This window comes from Coregonus clupeaformis, chromosome 34, assembly GCF_020615455.1.
Source record: "Coregonus clupeaformis isolate EN_2021a chromosome 34, ASM2061545v1, whole genome shotgun sequence".
NCBI lineage: Eukaryota > Metazoa > Chordata > Actinopteri > Salmoniformes > Salmonidae > Coregonus > Coregonus clupeaformis.
The window spans coordinates 8269069-8288570 of record NC_059225.1 but is presented as its reverse complement, the minus strand read 5'-3'; the positions used below and the strand labels follow the sequence as shown (position 1 = coordinate 8288570).

The 19502-nt window shown below is 43.9% G+C and overlaps 1 protein-coding gene across 5 annotated transcripts in view; it reads left to right on the top strand.

The window, feature by feature from the left end:
* LOC121549719 (solute carrier family 12 member 7-like) overlaps positions 1–19502 on the top strand; it is a 94454-nt gene that overhangs the window by 47532 nt on the left and 27420 nt on the right. For all 5 annotated transcript variants that reach the window (XM_045210402.1, XM_045210401.1, XM_045210405.1 and 2 more), the window contains exons 4-10: positions 5461–5607; positions 15407–15461; positions 15685–15815; positions 15981–16222; positions 16412–16623; positions 17889–18056; positions 19106–19204. In XM_045210402.1, the coding sequence (XP_045066337.1) occupies positions 5461–5607; positions 15407–15461; positions 15685–15815; positions 15981–16222; positions 16412–16623; positions 17889–18056; positions 19106–19204 (1054 nt within the window). The remainder of the gene's footprint in view (positions 1–5460; positions 5608–15406; positions 15462–15684; positions 15816–15980; positions 16223–16411; positions 16624–17888; positions 18057–19105; positions 19205–19502) is intronic.

The window sequence follows — 19502 nt, the reverse complement described above, 5'->3', positions numbered from 1 at the left end:
GGCGTTTGCAACGCCAGGGTTGTGGGTTCGATTCCCACGGGGGGCCAGTATAAAAAAAAAAATGTATTCACTAACTGTAAGTCGCTCTGGATAAGAGCGTCTGCTAAATGACTAAAATGTAAATGTAAAAAATGTCTGCGTGTGTTGCCTAATAGACCGAGCAAAGTACCTCCTCCTGAGACCGTGTGATAGTTGAAGGGGCCTGTGGGTCCTTGGGGTGAAAGCATGATTTATAATCATTCAAGCAATCTATTTTTCTACTGGGCTGAATTTATTTGGTGTTCTGTTGCTTTATCTGGTGCTGTTTATCTGGTGTTGTCCTTTTAAGAACACAAGGCCTCATTCTCTTACATATGTCTGACACAAACAACCCAGGCCTTCTATACGTCTCCTCCCACAGTTCCAGCCTGGAGAAACCTTTTATTAAGTTGTTGTTGTCCTACACCAGTTTGTTGCTTAAAATCCAAAGAAAATACCCACTGTCCAACAATGTTTTCCAAGTTGTGCGGGAATTCCACAGTAACCACAAACCCTTTCCCATGCCAGTTGCCCCATCACATTTTCTGCACGGAGACCAGATGGGCATCTCCAATTGGTCTCAAGAGTGCCAAGGATGGAGCGAAAGGGGGCAAAGTTGACACCTCTTTCCTGTCCTCCCCTCTCGGACCACGATCAGTGGGACTTTCCTTTTGGTTTAGATTGAGAGATGGTCAAAAAGGTAGCTACCACTTTGGACAAATAGGGGATGGTACTCTATTGGGACAATTTTAACAATTGTGGTGCCCCCTTTATGAGCTGTTTGCGAAACTTCCCTTTTGATGGAATGGACCTGTGAGGGTGATGCCTGTGATACAAGTTCTGGAAAGTTCCATCACGGTACAGGGTGGGACTGTTTGCTTCACTGTACATTTATTGGAGTATCGATGGTGGATTTGGGATGCCTTGCCCTTCAGATTTAATTCTAAATGTCCTTTTTCTAGAACTTTTGAAATTATAGAGTTGCTATGAGGTTAAAATACAGACTGTCAGCTTTAATTTGAGGGTATTTCCATCCATGTCAGGTGAACCGTTTAGAAATTACAGCACTTTTTGTACATAGTCCCAACATTTTAGGGGACCAAAAGTATTGGGACAAATTCACTTATGTGTATTAAAAGTAGTAAAAAGTTAAGTATTTGGTCCCATATCCAAGTGGGGTAACATCCACAGCAAGAACCGGCAAATCTGGTGCAGTCCATGAGGAGGAGAAGCACTGCAGTACTTAATGCAGCTGGTGGCAACACCAGATACCTTTGTTCAGGGACACATTATTCAATTTCTGTTAGTCACATGTCTGTGGAACTTGTTCAGTTTATGTCTCAGTTGTTGAATCTTATGATCATACAAATATTTACACATGTTAAGTTTTCTGAAAATAAACGCAGTTGACAGTGAGATGACGTTTCTTTTTTTTGCTGAGTTTATTATACATTTCTTTCAGCCAATCATCAGTCATTTGTGTCATTGCATTACATGTTGAGTGCCCTTCTCTATAAGCATGCTGAAAGCCTGATGTTAATGGTTCATGAAAAGAAACCTGTGTTCAAGCTATAATGACTAGAGTCCCTTTTTTAGTAAAAGCATTTTCTGATGCTTTTCGCTCGTTGTGCATTTTGTTCTAATAGGCAGTGGGTGGGATGTTGGCTAGCCCAGCATTCTGAGCAATATGATAGTTAGGTGGTACGCTATGGTGGTGGATGGGATTACCAATATACAGTGCATTCAGAAAGTATTCAGACCCCTTCACTTTTTCCACATTTTGTTTTATTTTACAATCTACACACAATACCCCATAATGACAAAGTGCAAACAGGTTTTTTAGAAATTTTTGCAAATTAATTACAAAATAAAAAACAGAAATACCTTATTTACATAAGCATTCAGACCCTTTGCTATGAGACTTGAAATTGAGCTCAGGTGCATCCTGTTTCCATTGATCAACATTGAGATGTTTTTACAACTTGATTGTAGTCCATCTGTGGTAGTTTGAATTGATTGGACATGATTTGGAAAGACACACACCTCTCTATACACTGTGTGCACAATTATTAGGCAAGTTGTATGTTTGAGGATTAATTGTATTATTGAACAACTACAGTGCTCTCGGTCAATCCAAAATGTTAATAAACCTCAAACCTGAATATTTAAGAAAGTAAAAGTGAGGTTTTGGCTTTCTTTGGAGAATATCTGTGTGTGCACAATTATTGGGCAACTATTAGTGTGCAGAATTATTATGCAACTAAATGAAAAACGAAAAGTTCCCCATCTCACTTGTTTATTTTCATCTGTTAAAGTGAGAATAATAAACAAACAACTCCAAATGTACAAATAAACATTTTTAAAAAAAATCAGTGACCAATATAGCCACCCTTCTTTTCAATAACAGTCATAAGCCTTCCATCCATGGAGTCTGTCAGTTTCTTGATCTGTTGACGATCAACTTTTTGTGCAGCAGCAACCACAGCCTCCCGGACACTGGTCAGAGAGGTGTACTGTTTTCCTTCACCGTAAATCAACCGTTTAAGAAGGGACCACAAGTTCTCAATAGGGTTTAGGTCAGGTGAGGAAGGGGGCCATGTCATTATTCTTTCATCTTTAAGGCCTTTACTGGCTAGCCACGCAGTGGAGTACTTCGATGCATGCGATGGAGCTTTGTCCTGCATAAAAATCATGGTCTTCTTGAAAGATGCAGACTTTTTCCTGTACCACTGCTTGAAGAAAGTGTCTTCTAAAAACTGGCAGTAGGTTTGGGAGTTGAGTTTGAGTCCATCTTTAACCCGAAAAGGTCCAACTAGCTCATCTTTAATAATACCAGCCCATACCAGTACCCCACTTCCACCTTGCTGGCGTCTGAGTCGAAGTGGAGCTCCGTGCCCGTTACTAGAATATGACAGCACTGGAGGATAATGGGTTCCTGGTAGCTTCACGTTTGATTCTTCTCAAATCCTTGGCAGTTAATTTGCGTCTTTTTTTCTCAACACGGTTCTTGCGACCCTGTTGACTATTTGCAACAAAACATTTGATGGTTCTGTGATCACGCCCCAATATCTTAGCAATTTCAAGAGTGCTGCATCCCTCTGAAATACTTTTTACAATTTGTGACTTTTCAGAGTCAGTTAAATCTATTTTTTGGCCCATTTTGCCTGAGGAAAAGCAGCTGCCTAATAATTATACACACCTTTGATATAGGGTGTTGATCTCCTTAGGCCACACCCTCCCTCATTACACAAATACACATCACCTGATACGCTTAAATCCAATAAGCATTCCAGTTTATACAGCTTGGAGTTGGGAAATATGCATAATAATGATGATATGGTCAAAACACTGACTTGCCTAATAATTGTGCGCACAGTGTATAAGGTCCCACAGTTGACAGTGCATGTCAGAGCAAAAACCAAGCCATGAGGTCGAAGGAATTGTCCATAGAGCTCCGAGACAGGATTGTGTCGAGGCACAGATCTGGGGAAGGGTACAAAAACATTTCTGCAGCATTGAAGGTCCCCAAGAACACAGTGGTCTCCATTCTTTAAATGGAAGAAGTTTGGAACCACCAAGACTCTTCCTAGAGCTGGCAGCCTGGCCAAACTGAGCAATCGGGGGAGAAGGGCCTTGGTCAGGGAGGTGACCAAGAACCCAATGGTCACTCTGACAGAGCTCCAGAGTTCCTCTGTGGAAATGGGAGAACCTTCTAGAAGGACAACCATCTCTGCAGCACTCCACCAATCAGGCCTTTATGGTAGAGTAGCCAGACGGAAGCCACTCCTCAGTAAAAGGCACATGACAGCCCGCTTGGAGTTTGCCAAAAGGCACCTAAAGGACTCTGACCATGAGAAAGAAGATTCTGTGGTCTGATGAAACCAAGATTGAACTATTTGGCCTGCATGCCAAGCGTCACATCTGGAGGAAACCAGCCACCGCTCATCACCTGGCCAAAACCATCCCTACGGTGAAGCATGGTGGTTGCAGCAACATGCTGTGGGGATGTTTTTCAGCGGCAGGGACTGGGAGACTAGATGAACGCAGCAAAGTACAGAGTGATCCTTGATGAAAACCTTCCAACAGGACAACAACCCTAAGCACACAGCCAAGACAACGCAGGAGTGGCTTCGGGGACAAGTCTCTGAATGTCTTTGTGGCCCAGCCATAGCCGGGACTTGAATCCAATCAAACATCTCTGGAGAGACCTGAAAATAGCTGTGCAGCGACGCTCCCCTTCCAACCTGACAGAGTTTGAGAGGATCTGCAGAGAAGAATGGGAGAAACTCGCCAAATACAGGTGTGCCAAGCTTGTACCATCATATCCAAGAAGACTTGAGGCTGTAATTGGTGCCAAAGGTTCTTTCAAAAATATTTCAAAAACCTCTTTTTTTCTTTGTCATTATGGGTTATTGTGTGTAGATTGATGAGGGGGGAAAAAACAATTTAATCAATTTTAGAATAAGGCTGTAACGTAACAAAATGTGGAAAAAGTCAAGGGGTCTGAATACTTTCCGAATGTGCTGTATAATGTAAAGTGTCATGACACCTAATGAAAAGCAATATCTTAAATGTAATCTAGAAATAATTACTAGTTGACCCTTGAGACACAATCACGCCGTCTGTTGGTTGAAGGATTGATAACTGACTACTTATTGACCTCCTGCGCTCTCTCCTTCTCATCGCTCCCTCCATTCACTCTCCGCTCACTCTCCCTCCTCTCACTCTCCTCTCACTCTCCTCACTCTCCCTCCTCTCACTCTCCTCTCACTCTCTTTCTCATCGCCTCCTCTCACTCTCCGCTCACTCTCCCTCCTCTCACTCTCCCTCATCGCTCCCTCCTCTCACTCTCCTCTCACTCTCCTCACTCTCCCTCATCGCTCCCTCCTCTCACTCTCCTCACTCTCCCTCATCGCTCCCTCCTCTCACTCTCCTCACTCTCCCTCCTCTCACTCTCCTCTCACTCTCCTCACTCTCCCTCCTCTCACTCTCCGCTCACTCTCCCTCCTCTCACTCTCCCTCATCGCTCCCTCCTCTCACTCTCCTCACTCTCCCTCCTCTCACTCTCCCTCATCGCTCCCTCCTCTCACTCTCCTCACTCTCCCTCCTCTCACTCTCCGCTCACTCTCCCTCATCGCTCCCTCCTCTCACTCTCCTCATCACTCCCTCCTCTCACTCTCCGCTCACTCTCCCTCCTCTCACTCTCCTCTCACTCTCCTCTCACTCTCCTCACTCTCCCTCAACGCTCCCTCCTCTCTCCCTCCGCTCACTCTCCCTCATCACTCCCTCTCCTCACTCTCCCTCATCGCTCCCTCCTCTCACTCTCCTCACTCTCCCTCCTCTCACTCTCCTCTCACGCTCCCTCATCGCTCCCTCCTCTCACTCTCCTCACTCTCCCTCCTCTCACTCTCCGCTCACTCTCCCTCCTCTCTCCCTCCACAGAGTCCCGCGTTGGGCACGTTAATTGGGGTGTACCTGCCCTGCCTGCAGAACATCCTGGGGGTCATCCTGTTCCTGCGTCTCACCTGGATCGTGGGCACCGCCGGCATCATGGAGACCCTTGCCATTGTGGTCATGACCTGCTCCTGTGTAAGGAATATATGATAATATTGCTATTTGAGACCCACCACCTGGATTCAGTCCCTATACAGTGAGGGAAAAAAGTATTTGATCCCCTGCTGATTTTGTAAGTTTGCCCACTGACAAAGAAATGATCAGTCTATAATTTTAATGGTAGGTTTATTTGAACAGTGAGAGACAGAATAACAACAACAAAATGTCCAAAATGTTATAAATGTATTTGCATTTTAATGAGGGAAATAAGTATTTGACCCCTCTGCAAAACATGACTTAGTACTTGGTGGCAAAACCCTTGTTGGCAATCACAGAGGTCAGACGTTTCTTGTAGTTGGCCACCAGGTTTGCACACATCTCAGGAGGGATTTTGTTCCACTCCTCTTTGCATATCTTCTACAAGTCATTAAGGTTTCGAGGCTGACGTTTGGCAACTCGAACCTTCAGCTCCCTCCACAGATTTTCTATGGGATTAAGGTCTGGAGACTGGCTAGGCCACTCCAGGACCTTTAATGTGCTTCTTCTTGAGCCACTCCTTTGTTGCCTTGGCCGTGTGTTTTGGGTCATTGTCTTGCTGGATAACCCATCCACGACCCATTTTCAATGCCCTGGCTGAGGGAAGGAGGTTCTCACCCAAGATTTGGCCCGTCCATCATCCCTTTGATGCGGTGAAGTTGTCATGTCCCCTTAGCAGAAAAACACCCCCAAAGCATAATGTTTCCACCTCCATGTTTGACGGTGGGGATGGTATTCTTGGGATCATATGCAGCATTCCTCCTCCTCCAAACACGGCGATTTGAGTTGATGCCAAAGAGCTCGATTTTGGTCTCATCTGACCACAACACTTTCACCCAGTTCTCCTCTGAATCATTCAGATGTTAATTGGCAAACTTCAGACGGTCCTGTATATGTGCTTTCTTGAGCAGGGGGACCTTGCGGGCGCTGCAGGATTTCAGTCCTTCACAGCGTAGTGTGTTACCATTTGTTTTCTTGGTGACTATGGTCCCAGCTGCCTTGAGATCATTGACAAGATCCTCCCGTGTAGTTCTGGGCTGATTCCTCACCGTTCTCATGATCATTGCAACTCCACGAGGTGAGATCTTGCATAGAGCCCCAGGCCGAGGGAGATTGACAGGTCTTTTGTGTTTCTTCCATTTGCGAATAATCGTACCAACTGTTGTCACCTTCTCACCAAGCTGCTTGGCGATGGTCTTGTAGCCCATTCCAGCCTTGTGTATGTCTACAATCTTGTCCCTGACATCCTTGGAGTGCTCTTTGGTCTTGGCCATGGTGGAGAGTTTGGAATCTGATTGATTGATTGCTTCTGTGGACAGGTGCTTTTATACAGGTAACAAGCTGAGATTAGGAGCACTCCCTTTAAGAGTGTGCTCCTAATCTCAGCTCGTTACCTGTATAAAAGACACCTTGGAGCCAGAAATCTTTCTGATTGAGAGGGGGTCAAATACTTATTTCCCTCATTAAAATGCAAATCAATTTATAACATTTTTGACATATGTTTTTCTGGATTTTTTTGTTGTTATTCTGTCTCTCTCTGTTCAAATAAACCTACCATTAAAATTATAGACTGATCATTTCTTTGTCAGTGGGCAAATTTTGTTTTTAACATTGGATAAAAGTAGAGACTCCGAGCTAGAAAATTGTATATCATACACTGCAGTTGAGGAACAATGGGAAAGTAATTCTGCTTTGAATGTTGATAAACTTGTAACCCCCCTTTTGAGAAAATGGCCTGTGAATGTTTTGGTACACCTACTGGAGAGCTCTTCTTTGTCTACACCCATTCAGTGTCGTTCACACCCTCTTAAGCCTTAGCCCCACCCATCTCTTTAAGGATTCACAGTGTAGACTAAACGTGGTGAAAGTAGTAGCAAAAACGAACGTTGTCTAGTCCTTGACCTATATCCTAATCTGACTTTGGTGCAGGTCATGTTGATCTTCACATTACCGTCTCTGGTAAATACACACTATATCAAATAAAATCTACGTTTATTTGTCACAGGATACAGAAGGTGTAAACGGTACAGTGAAATAGTTACTTGCATAGTGGAGTCTTTTGTTTAGACATGTAGCCAGCTAGCTAAACAATGAACCATAATCCCAACTCTAATGCCACGTTCAAAACAACTGGGAACTCGGAAATCTCAGACTTCCGAGCATTCAACTGGGAACTTGGGGAAAAAAACGAGCTCAGACTGGGGAAAAATCTATTTGAACGGTCATCCAACTTGGAATTCCAACTCGGGAACACAGGCCTCTTTCTAAAGCTCAGACTTTCCGACCTGAAGATCACTGACATCATGATTTGACCTCGTATTTTTCCAAGTTCCCAGTTGTTTTGAACGCAGCAATACTACCATGCATGAATCTGCAGGTAGCTAAAGCTAACCAACAAGTTCATTAGTCTATAACTAGAAATGCAAATGGTTTCTTCTTTCTGTGTTCTCTTTTTGGACTCTCTGCATTTGGCAATCATCTCTCTGCTTCCACTGATTTCAAAACTCGGTGAACTTCTTCCGTGACAACGACACCGTTTCCCCCCCCCACCATTGTCATCAGAAGACTCTACAATGTCTGGTTCAATGAAAATGTTTTTACTTAAGTCAGGGATTTCCTCATTGTCTGATTAATTTTAAATAAAATGTTATTGATCACATCCAGATGTTATTGCGGGTGTAGCGAAATGCTTGTGTTCTTAGCGCCAACAGTGCAGTAGTATCTAACAATTCACAACAATACACACAAATCTTAAAGTAAAATAATGGAATTAAGAAATATATAAATATTAGGACGAGCAATGTCGGAGTGGCATTGATTAGAATACAGTACATACTGTACATATGAAATGAGTAAAGCAGTATGTAAACGCTATTAATGTGACTAGTATTCCATTATTAAAGTGACCAGTGATTCCATGTCAATGTACATAGGGCAGCAGACTCTATGGTGCAGGGTTGCGTAACCGGGTTGTAGCCGGCTAGTGATGGCTATTTAACAGGGCGGCAGGTAGCTTAGTGATTAAGAGCGTTGTGCCAGTAACCGAAAGGTCGCTGGTTCTAATCCCCGATCCGACTAGGTGAAAAATCTGTCGATGTGCCCTTGAGCGAAGCACTTAACCCTAATTGCTCCTGTAAGTCGCTCTGGATAAGAGCGTCTTTTTATTTTTTTTATTTTTTAAAAGTCATTTAGCAGTCTGGTGGCATTGAGATAGAAGCTGTTTTTCAGTCTCTCTGTCCCAGCTTTGATGCACCTGTACTGACCTCTTCTTCTGGATGATGGCGGGGTTAACAGGCCGTGGCTCAGGTGGTTGATGTCAGTGATGATCTTTTTGGCCTTCCTGTGACATCGGGTGCTGTAGGTTTCCTGGAGGGCAGGCAGTGTGCCCCTGGTGATGCGTTGGGCAGACCGCACTACCTTCTGGAGAGCCCTGCGGTTGCGGCCGGTGCAGTTGCCGTACCAGGCGGTGATACTGCCCGACAGGATGCTCTCAATTGTGCATCTGTAAAAGTTTGTGAGGGTCGTTGGGGCCAAGCCGAATTTCTTCAGCCTCCTGAGGTTGAAGTGGCGCTGTTGCGCCTTCTTCACCACACTGTCTGTGTGGGTGGACAATTTCAGATGGTCAGTGATGTGTACGCCAAGGAACTGTAAACTTTTCACCTTCTCCACTGCGGTCCCGTGGATGAGGGCGTGCTCCCTCTGCTGTCACCTGAAGTCGACGATCAGCTCCTTCATTTTGTTAGGGTGAGGTTATTTTCCTGGCACCACTCCGCCAGGGCCCTCACCTCCTCCCTGTAGGCCAGGGTTCTTCAATTCCGGTCCTGGAGGGCCGAGACACCTCTGTTTTTCATCCTCTCCTTCTAATCAGGGGCTAATTCAGACCTGGGACACCAGGTGAGTGCAATTAACTACCAGGTAGAAATAAAAAACAGAAGTGTTTCGGCCCTCCAGGACTTGAAGAAGAATTGAAGAACCCTGCTGTAGGCGGTCTCGTCATTGTTGGTAATCATGCCTACTATTGTTGTGTCGTCTGCAAACTTGATGATTGAGTTGGAGGCGTGCATGGCCACGCAGTCATGGGTGAACAGGGAGTACAGGAGGGGGCTGAGCACTCACCCTTGTGGGGCCCCTGTGTTGAGGATCAGCGTAGTGGAGGTATTGTTTCCTACCTTCACCACCTGGGGGCGCCCCGTAAGGAAGTCCATGTAAGGAATATACATGCCTGTGACTATAACCAAAAAATAATTATCTTGGGAGGTAATACGGTCGGCATTTGATTGTGAGTTGTTCTAGGTTGGGTGAACAAAAGGACTTGAGTTCCTGTACGTTATCACAATCACACCATGAGTAGTTAATCATGAAACATACTTATTCCTGTCTGCGCGATGTACTGAAAGCCAGCTGGCTGTATGGACGGGGACAGTATATCCTGACCATGACGATTTTCAGAGTCAGAGAGAGTCAGCATGGCACGATCATCCTCCAGAAAGTAGTTCAAAGTAGTCCATCACAACTTTTTCCCACTGAGCTTTGTCGATAGCATAACTTCAGGGCAGCAATGTTGAGAGCGGTAACACAACTTTTTCAGTTCTTCATGATATCTTTCAAAAACAGCCATGATGGGAAGGATTATCCACACATACTGAGCAGCTCATGTTATAGACAGAAGCATTCTACATGGTAGACCAATCCAAACTTCCATCTCTCAGCATGTCCAGCCCATCCATAATCTCAGCCAATCATTGCTCGAGGGAAGGTTCCTGTATTTTTCCGTAGCTTAACCAACCAGGCTCATAATTTAACAATTGTATTCATATTTACAGATGGCATACACGTTTGTTATTAAGGCACATGAAAGTTCCAGAAGGCATTTTGGCAACAAAAAAAAACATTCAAATGCCTCTCCTGTGAAGTAGTGACGTGCCTAGTTTCTTCCAACGGGTCACATTTATCCAAAGCGACTTACAGTCATGCATGCATACATTTTACGTATGGGTGGTCTCGGGAATCGAACCCACTATCCTGGCGTTGCAAGCGCCATGAGCGACCAACTGACCTACAGCAGACCACTACCCAACCAGAGTCTGAAGACCATGATCGGTTGAACCATGATCGGCCTACACACACTGCACACCCACCGTAGCCCTCCATGACTGCAGATGCCCATCCCTTTGAACTCTATGGACCAAATGTTGACTGTGATACTAAAAGAAGCATGTATTTAATTCAAAACCTCTCATTATGCAACATTTTACAAAATCTTATCAAAGTTTGACAGATTAGCAAATTAGCATATGTTAAAGCAGGTGCAGTGACATGCCTGTGTTTTTGCTCCAGCAGTGTCTAACAGTACAATACCAATACACAAATAATTCCCCCTAGAAAAAAGAAGAAACAAAAAATTCAGAAATATCAGAACGAGCACTTCTTGAGAAGGATGTGATCATTGATGTGAATACTAACAGCATTCAGAAAGTATTCACACCCTTTATTATTTCCACATTTTGTTGTGTTACAGCCTGAATTTAAAATTGATTAAATTGAGATTTTGTGCCACTGATCTGTACACAATACCCGATTTTAATTTCAAAGTGGAATTTTGTTTGTAGACATTTTTTGCAATTAATGGAAAAAAGTGAAGCTGAATTGTCTTGAGTGAATAATTATTCAACTCCTCGTTATGGCAAGCATAAATAAGTTCAGGAGTAAAAATGTGCTTAACAAATCGCATAATAAGTTGCATGGACTCATTCCATGTTCAATAATGGTGGTTAACATGATTTTTGAATGACTACCCCATCGCTGTACCCCACACATACAATTATCTGTAAGATCCTTCAATTGAGTAGTGAATTTCAAGCACAAATTCAACCACAAATACCAGGGAGGTTTTTCAATTCATCCCAAAGAAGGGCACAGATTGGTAGATCTGTGTAAAAAAATAAAAAAAGATATAAAAAAATAACAGACGCTCAATATCCCTTTGAGCATGGTGAAATTATTAATTAGACTTTGGATGGTGTATCAATACACCCAGTCACTAAAAAGATACAGGCACCCTTCTAACTCAGTTGCCGGAGAGGAAGGAAACTGCTCAGGGATTTCACCGAGGCCAATGGTGATTTTAAAACAGTTAGAGTTTTAATGGTTGTGATATGAGAAAACTGAGGACAACATTGTAGTTACTCCACAATACTAACCTAAATGACAGAGTGAAAAGAAGGAAGCCTTTACAGAATAAAAATGTTCCAAAACATGCATCCTGTTTTCAACAAGGCACTTAAGTAATACTGCAAAAAATGTGGCAAAGAAATGAGCTTTTTGTCCTGAATACAAAGCCTTATGTTTGGGGCAAATCCAACACATCACTGAGTACCACAGTTCATATTTTCAAGCATGGTGGTGGCTACATCATGTTATGGGTATGCTTGTCATCGGCAAGGACTAAGGAGTTTTTTTAGTCTGAAAAGAAACAGAATACAGCTACAAGCACAGGATAACCTGTTTCAGTCTGCTTTCCAACAGACACAAATTCACCTTTCAGCAGGACAATAACCTAAAACACAAGGCCAAATCTACACTGGAGTTGCTTACCAAGATGACCATCGAGAGCATCCTGACCGGTTGCATCACCGCCTGGTATGGCAACTGCTCGGCATCTGGCCGTAAGGCGCTACAGAGGGTAGTGCGTACGGCCCAGTACATCACTGGGGCCAGGTTTCCTGCCATCCAGGACCTCTATACCAGGCGGTGTCAGAGGAAGCCCAAAACATTGTCAAAGACTCCAGTCACCCAAGTCATAGACTGTTCTCGCTGCTACCACACGGCAAGCGGTACCGGAGCGCCAAGTCTAGAACCAAAAGGCTCCTTAACAGCTTCTACCTCCCCATCCATTTGTTTTTACACTGCTGCTACCTGCTGTCTATTATCTATGTATAGTCACTTTACCCCTACCTACATGTACAAATTACCTCGACTAACCTGTACCCCCGCACATTGACTCGGTACCGGTACCCCCTGTATATAGCCTTGTTATTGTTATTTTATTGTGTTACTTTTAATTATTTTTTACTTTAGTTTATTTGGTAAATATTTTCTTAACTCTTTCTTGAACTGCATTGTTGGGTAAGGGCTTGTAAGTAAGCATTTCACGGTAAGGTCTACACCTGTTGTATTCGGCGCATGTGACAAATAAAGTATTATTTAATTTGAATGTCCCTGAGTGGCCTAGTTACAATTTTGACTTAAATCAGCTTGAAAATCTATGGCAAGACTTGAATGGCTGTCTAGCAATGATCAACAATTAACTTGACAAAGCTTGAAGAATTTTGAAAATAATAAGCAAATATTCAAACAATCCAGGTGTGGAAAGCTCTTAGAGACTCAGAAAGACTCTCAGCTGTAATCGCTGCCAAAGGTGCTTCTAACATGTATTGACTCAGGGGTGTGAATACTAGATATTTAATTTTCAATAAATGCGCAAACATTTCTAAAAACATGTTTTCACTTTATCATTATGGAGTATTGTATGTAGATGGGTGAGAGAAGAACATAATATTTCATACATTTTGAATTCAGGCTGTTACACAACAAGTCAAGGGGTATGAATACTTTCTGAAGGTACCTGTGGTGCTGATGTTTAGGCCGAGGTAGGTATAGTTTTTTGTTTGCTCCATGGCAACGGTGGCAACGGCAAAGATGGAATTTGTATTTGTGGTCCTGGCAGCTGGACCTTTTTTGGAACACCATCATTTTTTTCTCACTGAGATTCACGGTCAGGGCCCAGGTCTGACAGAATCTGTACATAAGACATAGGTGCTGCTGTAGGCCCTCCTTGGTTGGGGACAGAAGCACCAGATCATCAGCAAACAGTAGACATTTGACTTCAGATTCTAGTAGGGTGCTGCAGACTGTTCTCGTGCCCTCGCCAATTCGTTGACATACAGTACCAGTCAAAAGTTTGGACACACCTACTCATTCAAGGGTTTTTCTTTATTTGTAGTATTTTCTACATTGTAGAATAATATTGAAGACATCAAAACTATGAAAGAACACATATGGAATCATGTAGTAACCAAAAAAGTGTTAAACAAATCAAAATATATTTTATATTTGAGATTCTTCAAATAGCCACCCTTTGCCTTGATGACAGCTTTGCACAATCTTGGCATTCTCTCAACCAGCTTCACCTGGAATGCTTTTCCAACAGTCTTGAAGGAGTTCCCACTTATGCTGAGCACTTGTTGGCTGCTTTTCCTTCACTCTGCGGTCTGACTCATCCCAAACCATCTCAATTGGGTTGAGGTTGGGGGATTGTGGAGGCCAGGTCATCTGATGCAGCACTCCATCACTCTCCTTCTTGGTCAAATAGCCCTTACACAGCCTGAAGGTGTGTTGGGTCATTGTCCTGTTGAAAAACAAATGATAGTCCCACTAAGCCCAAACCAGATGGGATGGCTTATCGCTGCAGAATGCTGTGGTAGCCATGCTGGTTAAGTGTGCCTTGAATTCTAAATAAATCACAGACATTGCTTTATCTGGGCCAGGTCGCAGTTGTAAATGAGAACTTGTTCTCAACTGGCTTACCTGGTTAAATAAAGGTGAAATAAAAAAATTAAAACATTGTCACCAGCAAAGCATCCTCACACCATAACACCTCCTCCTCCATGCTTTATGGTGGGAACTAAACATGCGGAGATCATCCGTTTACCCACACCTTGTCTCACAAAGACACGGCGGTTGGAACCAAAAATCTCAAATTTGGACTCCAGACCAAAGGACACATTTCAACCGATCAAATGTCCATTGCTCGTGTTTCTTGGCCCAAGCAGGTCTCTTCTTCTTATTGGTGTCCTTTTAGTAGTGGTTTCTTTGCAGCAATTCGACCATGAAGGCCTGATTTACACAGTCCCCTCTGAACAGTTGATGTTGAGATGTGTCTATGACTTGAACTCTGTGAAGCATTTATTTGGGCTGCAATTTCAGAGGCTGGTAACACTAATGAACTTATCCTCTGCAGCAGAGGTAACTCTGGGTCTTCCATTCCTGTGGCGGTCCTCATGAGAGCCAGTTTCATCATAGCGCTTAATGGTTTTTGCGACTGCACTTGAAGAAACTTTGACTGACCTTCATGTCTTAAAGTAATGCTTTTTTGAGCTGTTCTTGCCATAATATGGACTTGGTCTTTTCCCAAATAGGGCTATCTTCTGTATACCCCCCTACCTTGTCACAACACAACTGATTGGCTCAAACGCATTAAGAAGGAAAGAAATTCCACAAATTAACTTTTAACAAGGCACATCTGTTAGTTGAAATGCATTCCAGGTGACTACCTCATGAAGCTGGTTGAGCGAATGCCAAGAGTGTGCAAAGCTGTCATCAAGGCAAAGGGTGGCTATTTGAAGAATCTCAAATATAAAATATATTTTGATTTGTTTAACATTTTTTGGTTACTTCATGATTCCATATGTGTTATTTCAACGTTTTGATGTCTTCACTGAAAAACACTTGAATGAGTAGGTGTGTCCAAACTTTTGACTGGTAGTGTATAACTTTATTTTACTTTTTGGCTTCAGATTGAACATTGACCGATTTCAGGGAAAAGGGGGCTCATGTCAATTACCCAGCTGCCTGTGCTTGTGTTCCTAAAGATTTATAAGCCATAGCTGAGTCGTTTAGCCACTAAATACGGGATAAGCTCCCGCTTGATTATTTTTCTTTGGATTACATGCATTTTAGATTCACAAATGCTGAACGTAATCTAAAATGGTGGGATTTTTTTTCACTCTCTTCTTCGCAGACAATGCTGACAGCCATATCAATGAGTGCCATTGCTACGAATGGTGTGGTTCCAGGTAGGTCCACTGTGGATAAACGGTACATTTCTACATTTCTACTAAATAGAATTGGTCTGCCATTTCCTTCACCTCAAGAATTTAAACTGAGAAATAAGATGAAATCGTTTAGAGAGTTGGGATTCCAGCACCAGAGGAATCAATATCTAACACTACACCCCAACGTGAGTTTACTCTGTGGGCTCTGGTTCTGACTCTGTCCCCCGTTGTTGTTGGTCTGTAGCTGGAGGCTCCTACTACATGATCTCAAGGTCGCTGGGGCCAGAGTTCGGCGGGGCTGTGGGGCTCTGCTTCTACCTGGGGACCACCTTTGCTGGCTCCATGTACATCCTCGGTACTATAGAGATTCTATTAGTGAGTATCCTTTGCAAAGATACTGTAGTTTTTACTACTACCTCATCTGTGTATACATTTAATACATGAACGGATAAAAACACTGCCTGATGAGGCTGGTATCTGAACCTTCCAAAACGCTGTACCCTACTGTACCCTACCCCCCCGTCTCCCTTCTCCTCCCAGACCTACATTGTGCCTAGTGCGGCCATCTTCAAGGCGGAGAAGAAGGAGGACGAGCCGGAGGCGCTGCTCAACAACATGCGGGTGTACGGCACCTGCTGCCTCACCCTAATGTCCCTGGTGGTGTTCGTGGGGGTCAAGTACGTCAACAAGCTGGCCCTGGTCTTCCTGGCCTGTGTCATCCTGTCCATTCTGGCCATCTACGCCGGAGTCATCAAGACCGCCTTCGAACCGCCAGACTTCCCGTAAGTCTAGTCTAAACTCACAGCCTTGTTTTAAAAAATACAACCAGAAACAACTAGAAGCGAACACGCTCACACACAAATTACTCTTGGTCTTACCTCCGATCATCAAGTCTCCTCAGGACATCGAAGGTCTCTGTTTTTTATGTTTGTGAAATTCTTTCAATGTTTCGTTCTACATCCTCCTCCCAGTATTTGCCTGTTGGGGAACCGCACGTTGCAGAACCACAACTTCGACCAGTGCTTGAAGACGATGGAGGTGGACAACGTGACGGTCACCACCAAGCTGTGGTCCCTGTTCTGTGACTCTCCAGACCTCAACGCCACCTGCAATGAATACTTCACTCTCAACAACGTCACTGTGATCCAGGGAATCCCCGGCCTGTCCAGCGGGGTCATCAGAGGTGAGAGACCCCCCCCGCCCCCTTTCTTTGTGATTTAAATTATATGACCAACTTTAATTGTGGGGTGAACATTCCCGTTATGTAAAGTCTGCCCACACTGCTAAAGCAATGCTCTTTCCCCCTCAGTCCTACTGACACCCTATCCTAATGTAAACCAGGATTACAATCAATTGTTTTTATTTGTAGTACATCATAACGCTGTGTCAGTTCCTCTCAGGCTGCTTACTATAGTACCCTTGAAGCTCTTATGAGAGTTAGATTAGGAAGATTCTGTGTGGCTCAGTTGGTAGAGAGTGCATGGCACTTGCAACGCCGGGGTTGTGGGTTCGATTCCCATGGGGGACCACTACTACTAGCAAATATGAAAATGTACGCACTCACTACTGGAAGTCGCTCTGGATAAGAAATGACTTAAAATGTAAAATGAAGATGTACAGGCAATGTGATCCTGACATCCAATAGAGAGTGATGCTTGGGAAGAAAGTCTCGTCCTGTGTTGAAGTGTTCCCTTGCTGGGACGACCTGTAAACACTTCTCTGTCTGGGGTTGGCTATCTGCTTTACACTATTGAGATGGACCCCATATAAAGAAGAATGCATCGGGTCCATCTCAATAGTGTTAACGAGTAGTGGAGACTGGGGAAGAATTCAGGACCAGCCTCCATGTCTAGTTTATTTACTGGCAGGATCTTTTTTTATTGAATTCAATGATGGATGGGACTGTCTTCAATTCAATCAGCACAGTATCATCTAGATCCATCCTAGATTTACATTTTACATTTTTGTCATTTAGCAGACGCTCTTATCCAGAGCGACTTACATGAGCAATTAGGGTTAAGTGCCTTGCTCAAGGGCACATCAACAGGTTTTTCACCTCGTCGGCTCGGGGATTAGAACCAGCGACCTTTCGGTTACTGGCACAACGCTCTTAACCACTAAGCTACCTGCCGCCCCTGTTTGTTTAGGCTGAGATGCAGGACTACCACAGCCGCCAGAACAATTGACATACTAGTGGGTTATCATAACATATTCAGGACATTCCAAAACTCTTGACATTGATGTCCACTTCCCCATCATCACTTCCAAATTGCTCAAATTCCTTAAGTTATGGAATCAGGCGTTTGCAGGCATGTGATTGATGAGTTCCATATGTACTGTGTTCTCCCTTCCTCTATTTCTCTTATCTCTCTCCTAACCACCCCTCCGCCCCCTCTTCCTATCCCTCCACTTCACCCCCCCACCCTTCATCTCTCCCCCCCTCCACAGACAACATCTGGGGGGACTACGGTCCTAACGGCATGTTGGTAGAGAATAAGCACCAGGCGTCGGAGCCGGCTGCAGACACCTCCCAGGACATCTACATGCCCTACGTGGCCAACGACATCACCACCTTCTTCACCCTGCTGGTGGGCATCTACTTCCCCTCCGTCACTGGTACGTTCACATGGACATCTACTTCCCCTCCGTCACTGGTACGTTCACATGGACATCTACTTCCCCTCCGTCACTGGTACGTTCACATGGACATCTACTTCCCCTCCGTCACTGGTACGTTCACATGGGCATCTACTTGTAGAAAAAGGAGGAAAGGGAAGCGCTGCTAGGATACACAATAATGGATCTTTGTAGATAGAAGGTGCTCTTTAACCCACAACAGTCTAAGCCCTGTCTAATACGGGGGTTCTATTAAGATATATGGAGTTGTTTTAAGAAGGTCATACCAAGGATCATTTTGCTATTTGATTTAGAATTTTAAGACCCCTTGAAGTATAAAAAAAATAATAATAATAATAATTGATGAAAATTTTTATTTGGCCTTACTGCTTTTAGCCCAAACAAACGCATTCAATAACAGATTCATTACATGGAACAACAGATAGTCCCCCCCAAAAAATATAAAGGATGTTTGTTCTGAAGTGTCTGTCCTATATCTGAGAGGTATTAGTAGGATCAGAAAACATTTATGTTTTTGACATGTATTTATCCCCTTATTTATGGCACTAAACAGTCTCCATATATAGAGCAAAACAACATGTACGTGTTCGTGAGAGTCTCACCTTTCCACAGATGGGTCATATTAGTGTGTAGCCAAAACTGTTTGGACGCTACAGACAGAAGTTGACAGATCGGCTGTACCGATTTCAGGCGAGTCCCAAGACGCTTGTGGGGGTCGTAGAGCAGAACGGGGAACACCTTCGTGTTCCTGAGTCTTCTCTCTCCACAGAGTGTTCATTATAGTTTGTAGGCCAAACCGTTCCACGCTACAGACAATTTTGTTTTCGGGATGTCTCATGGTCTGACAAACTCTGCTCTAGCTCTGTCACCTTTCACGGCAGATGCGGAAGTGCGACACCGGTGGATGCGGTGGATTGAGACTCATCCAATGCAAAAAAAAAAGTGGGGATTTTTATGGAGATAAGGGGTAGCCTGGGTCCTACCAGAGCGCAGATATTATAACACCTTCCTATTTCCCCTCCTCACAGGAATCATGGCTGGATCCAACAGGTCTGGTGATCTGAGGGATGCCCAGAAGTCCATCCCCATAGGAACCATCATGGCCATCGCCACCACCACCTTCATATGTATCCTTAATGACAGCAACAACAGCCCAGCCATAAAAGTGTCTAATAGGACAAATACAAGCACCCAGGGGCGCAACTTTCACTGGGGACATGTCCCCACCACATTCTGAAATTGCATTTTTGTCCCCCCCCCCAGTTTTATCATTGGAAAATAAGGCAACGGTGTGCTTTAGGACCGTGTGGACGCCTCCGAGCAGTCGGGTAGGCTGTTTGGAGTATTTATCTGACTGGATAAAAAATATATATATGCCCCCCCACACTTCTAAAACCAAAGTTGCGCCCCTGCAAGCACCTACCA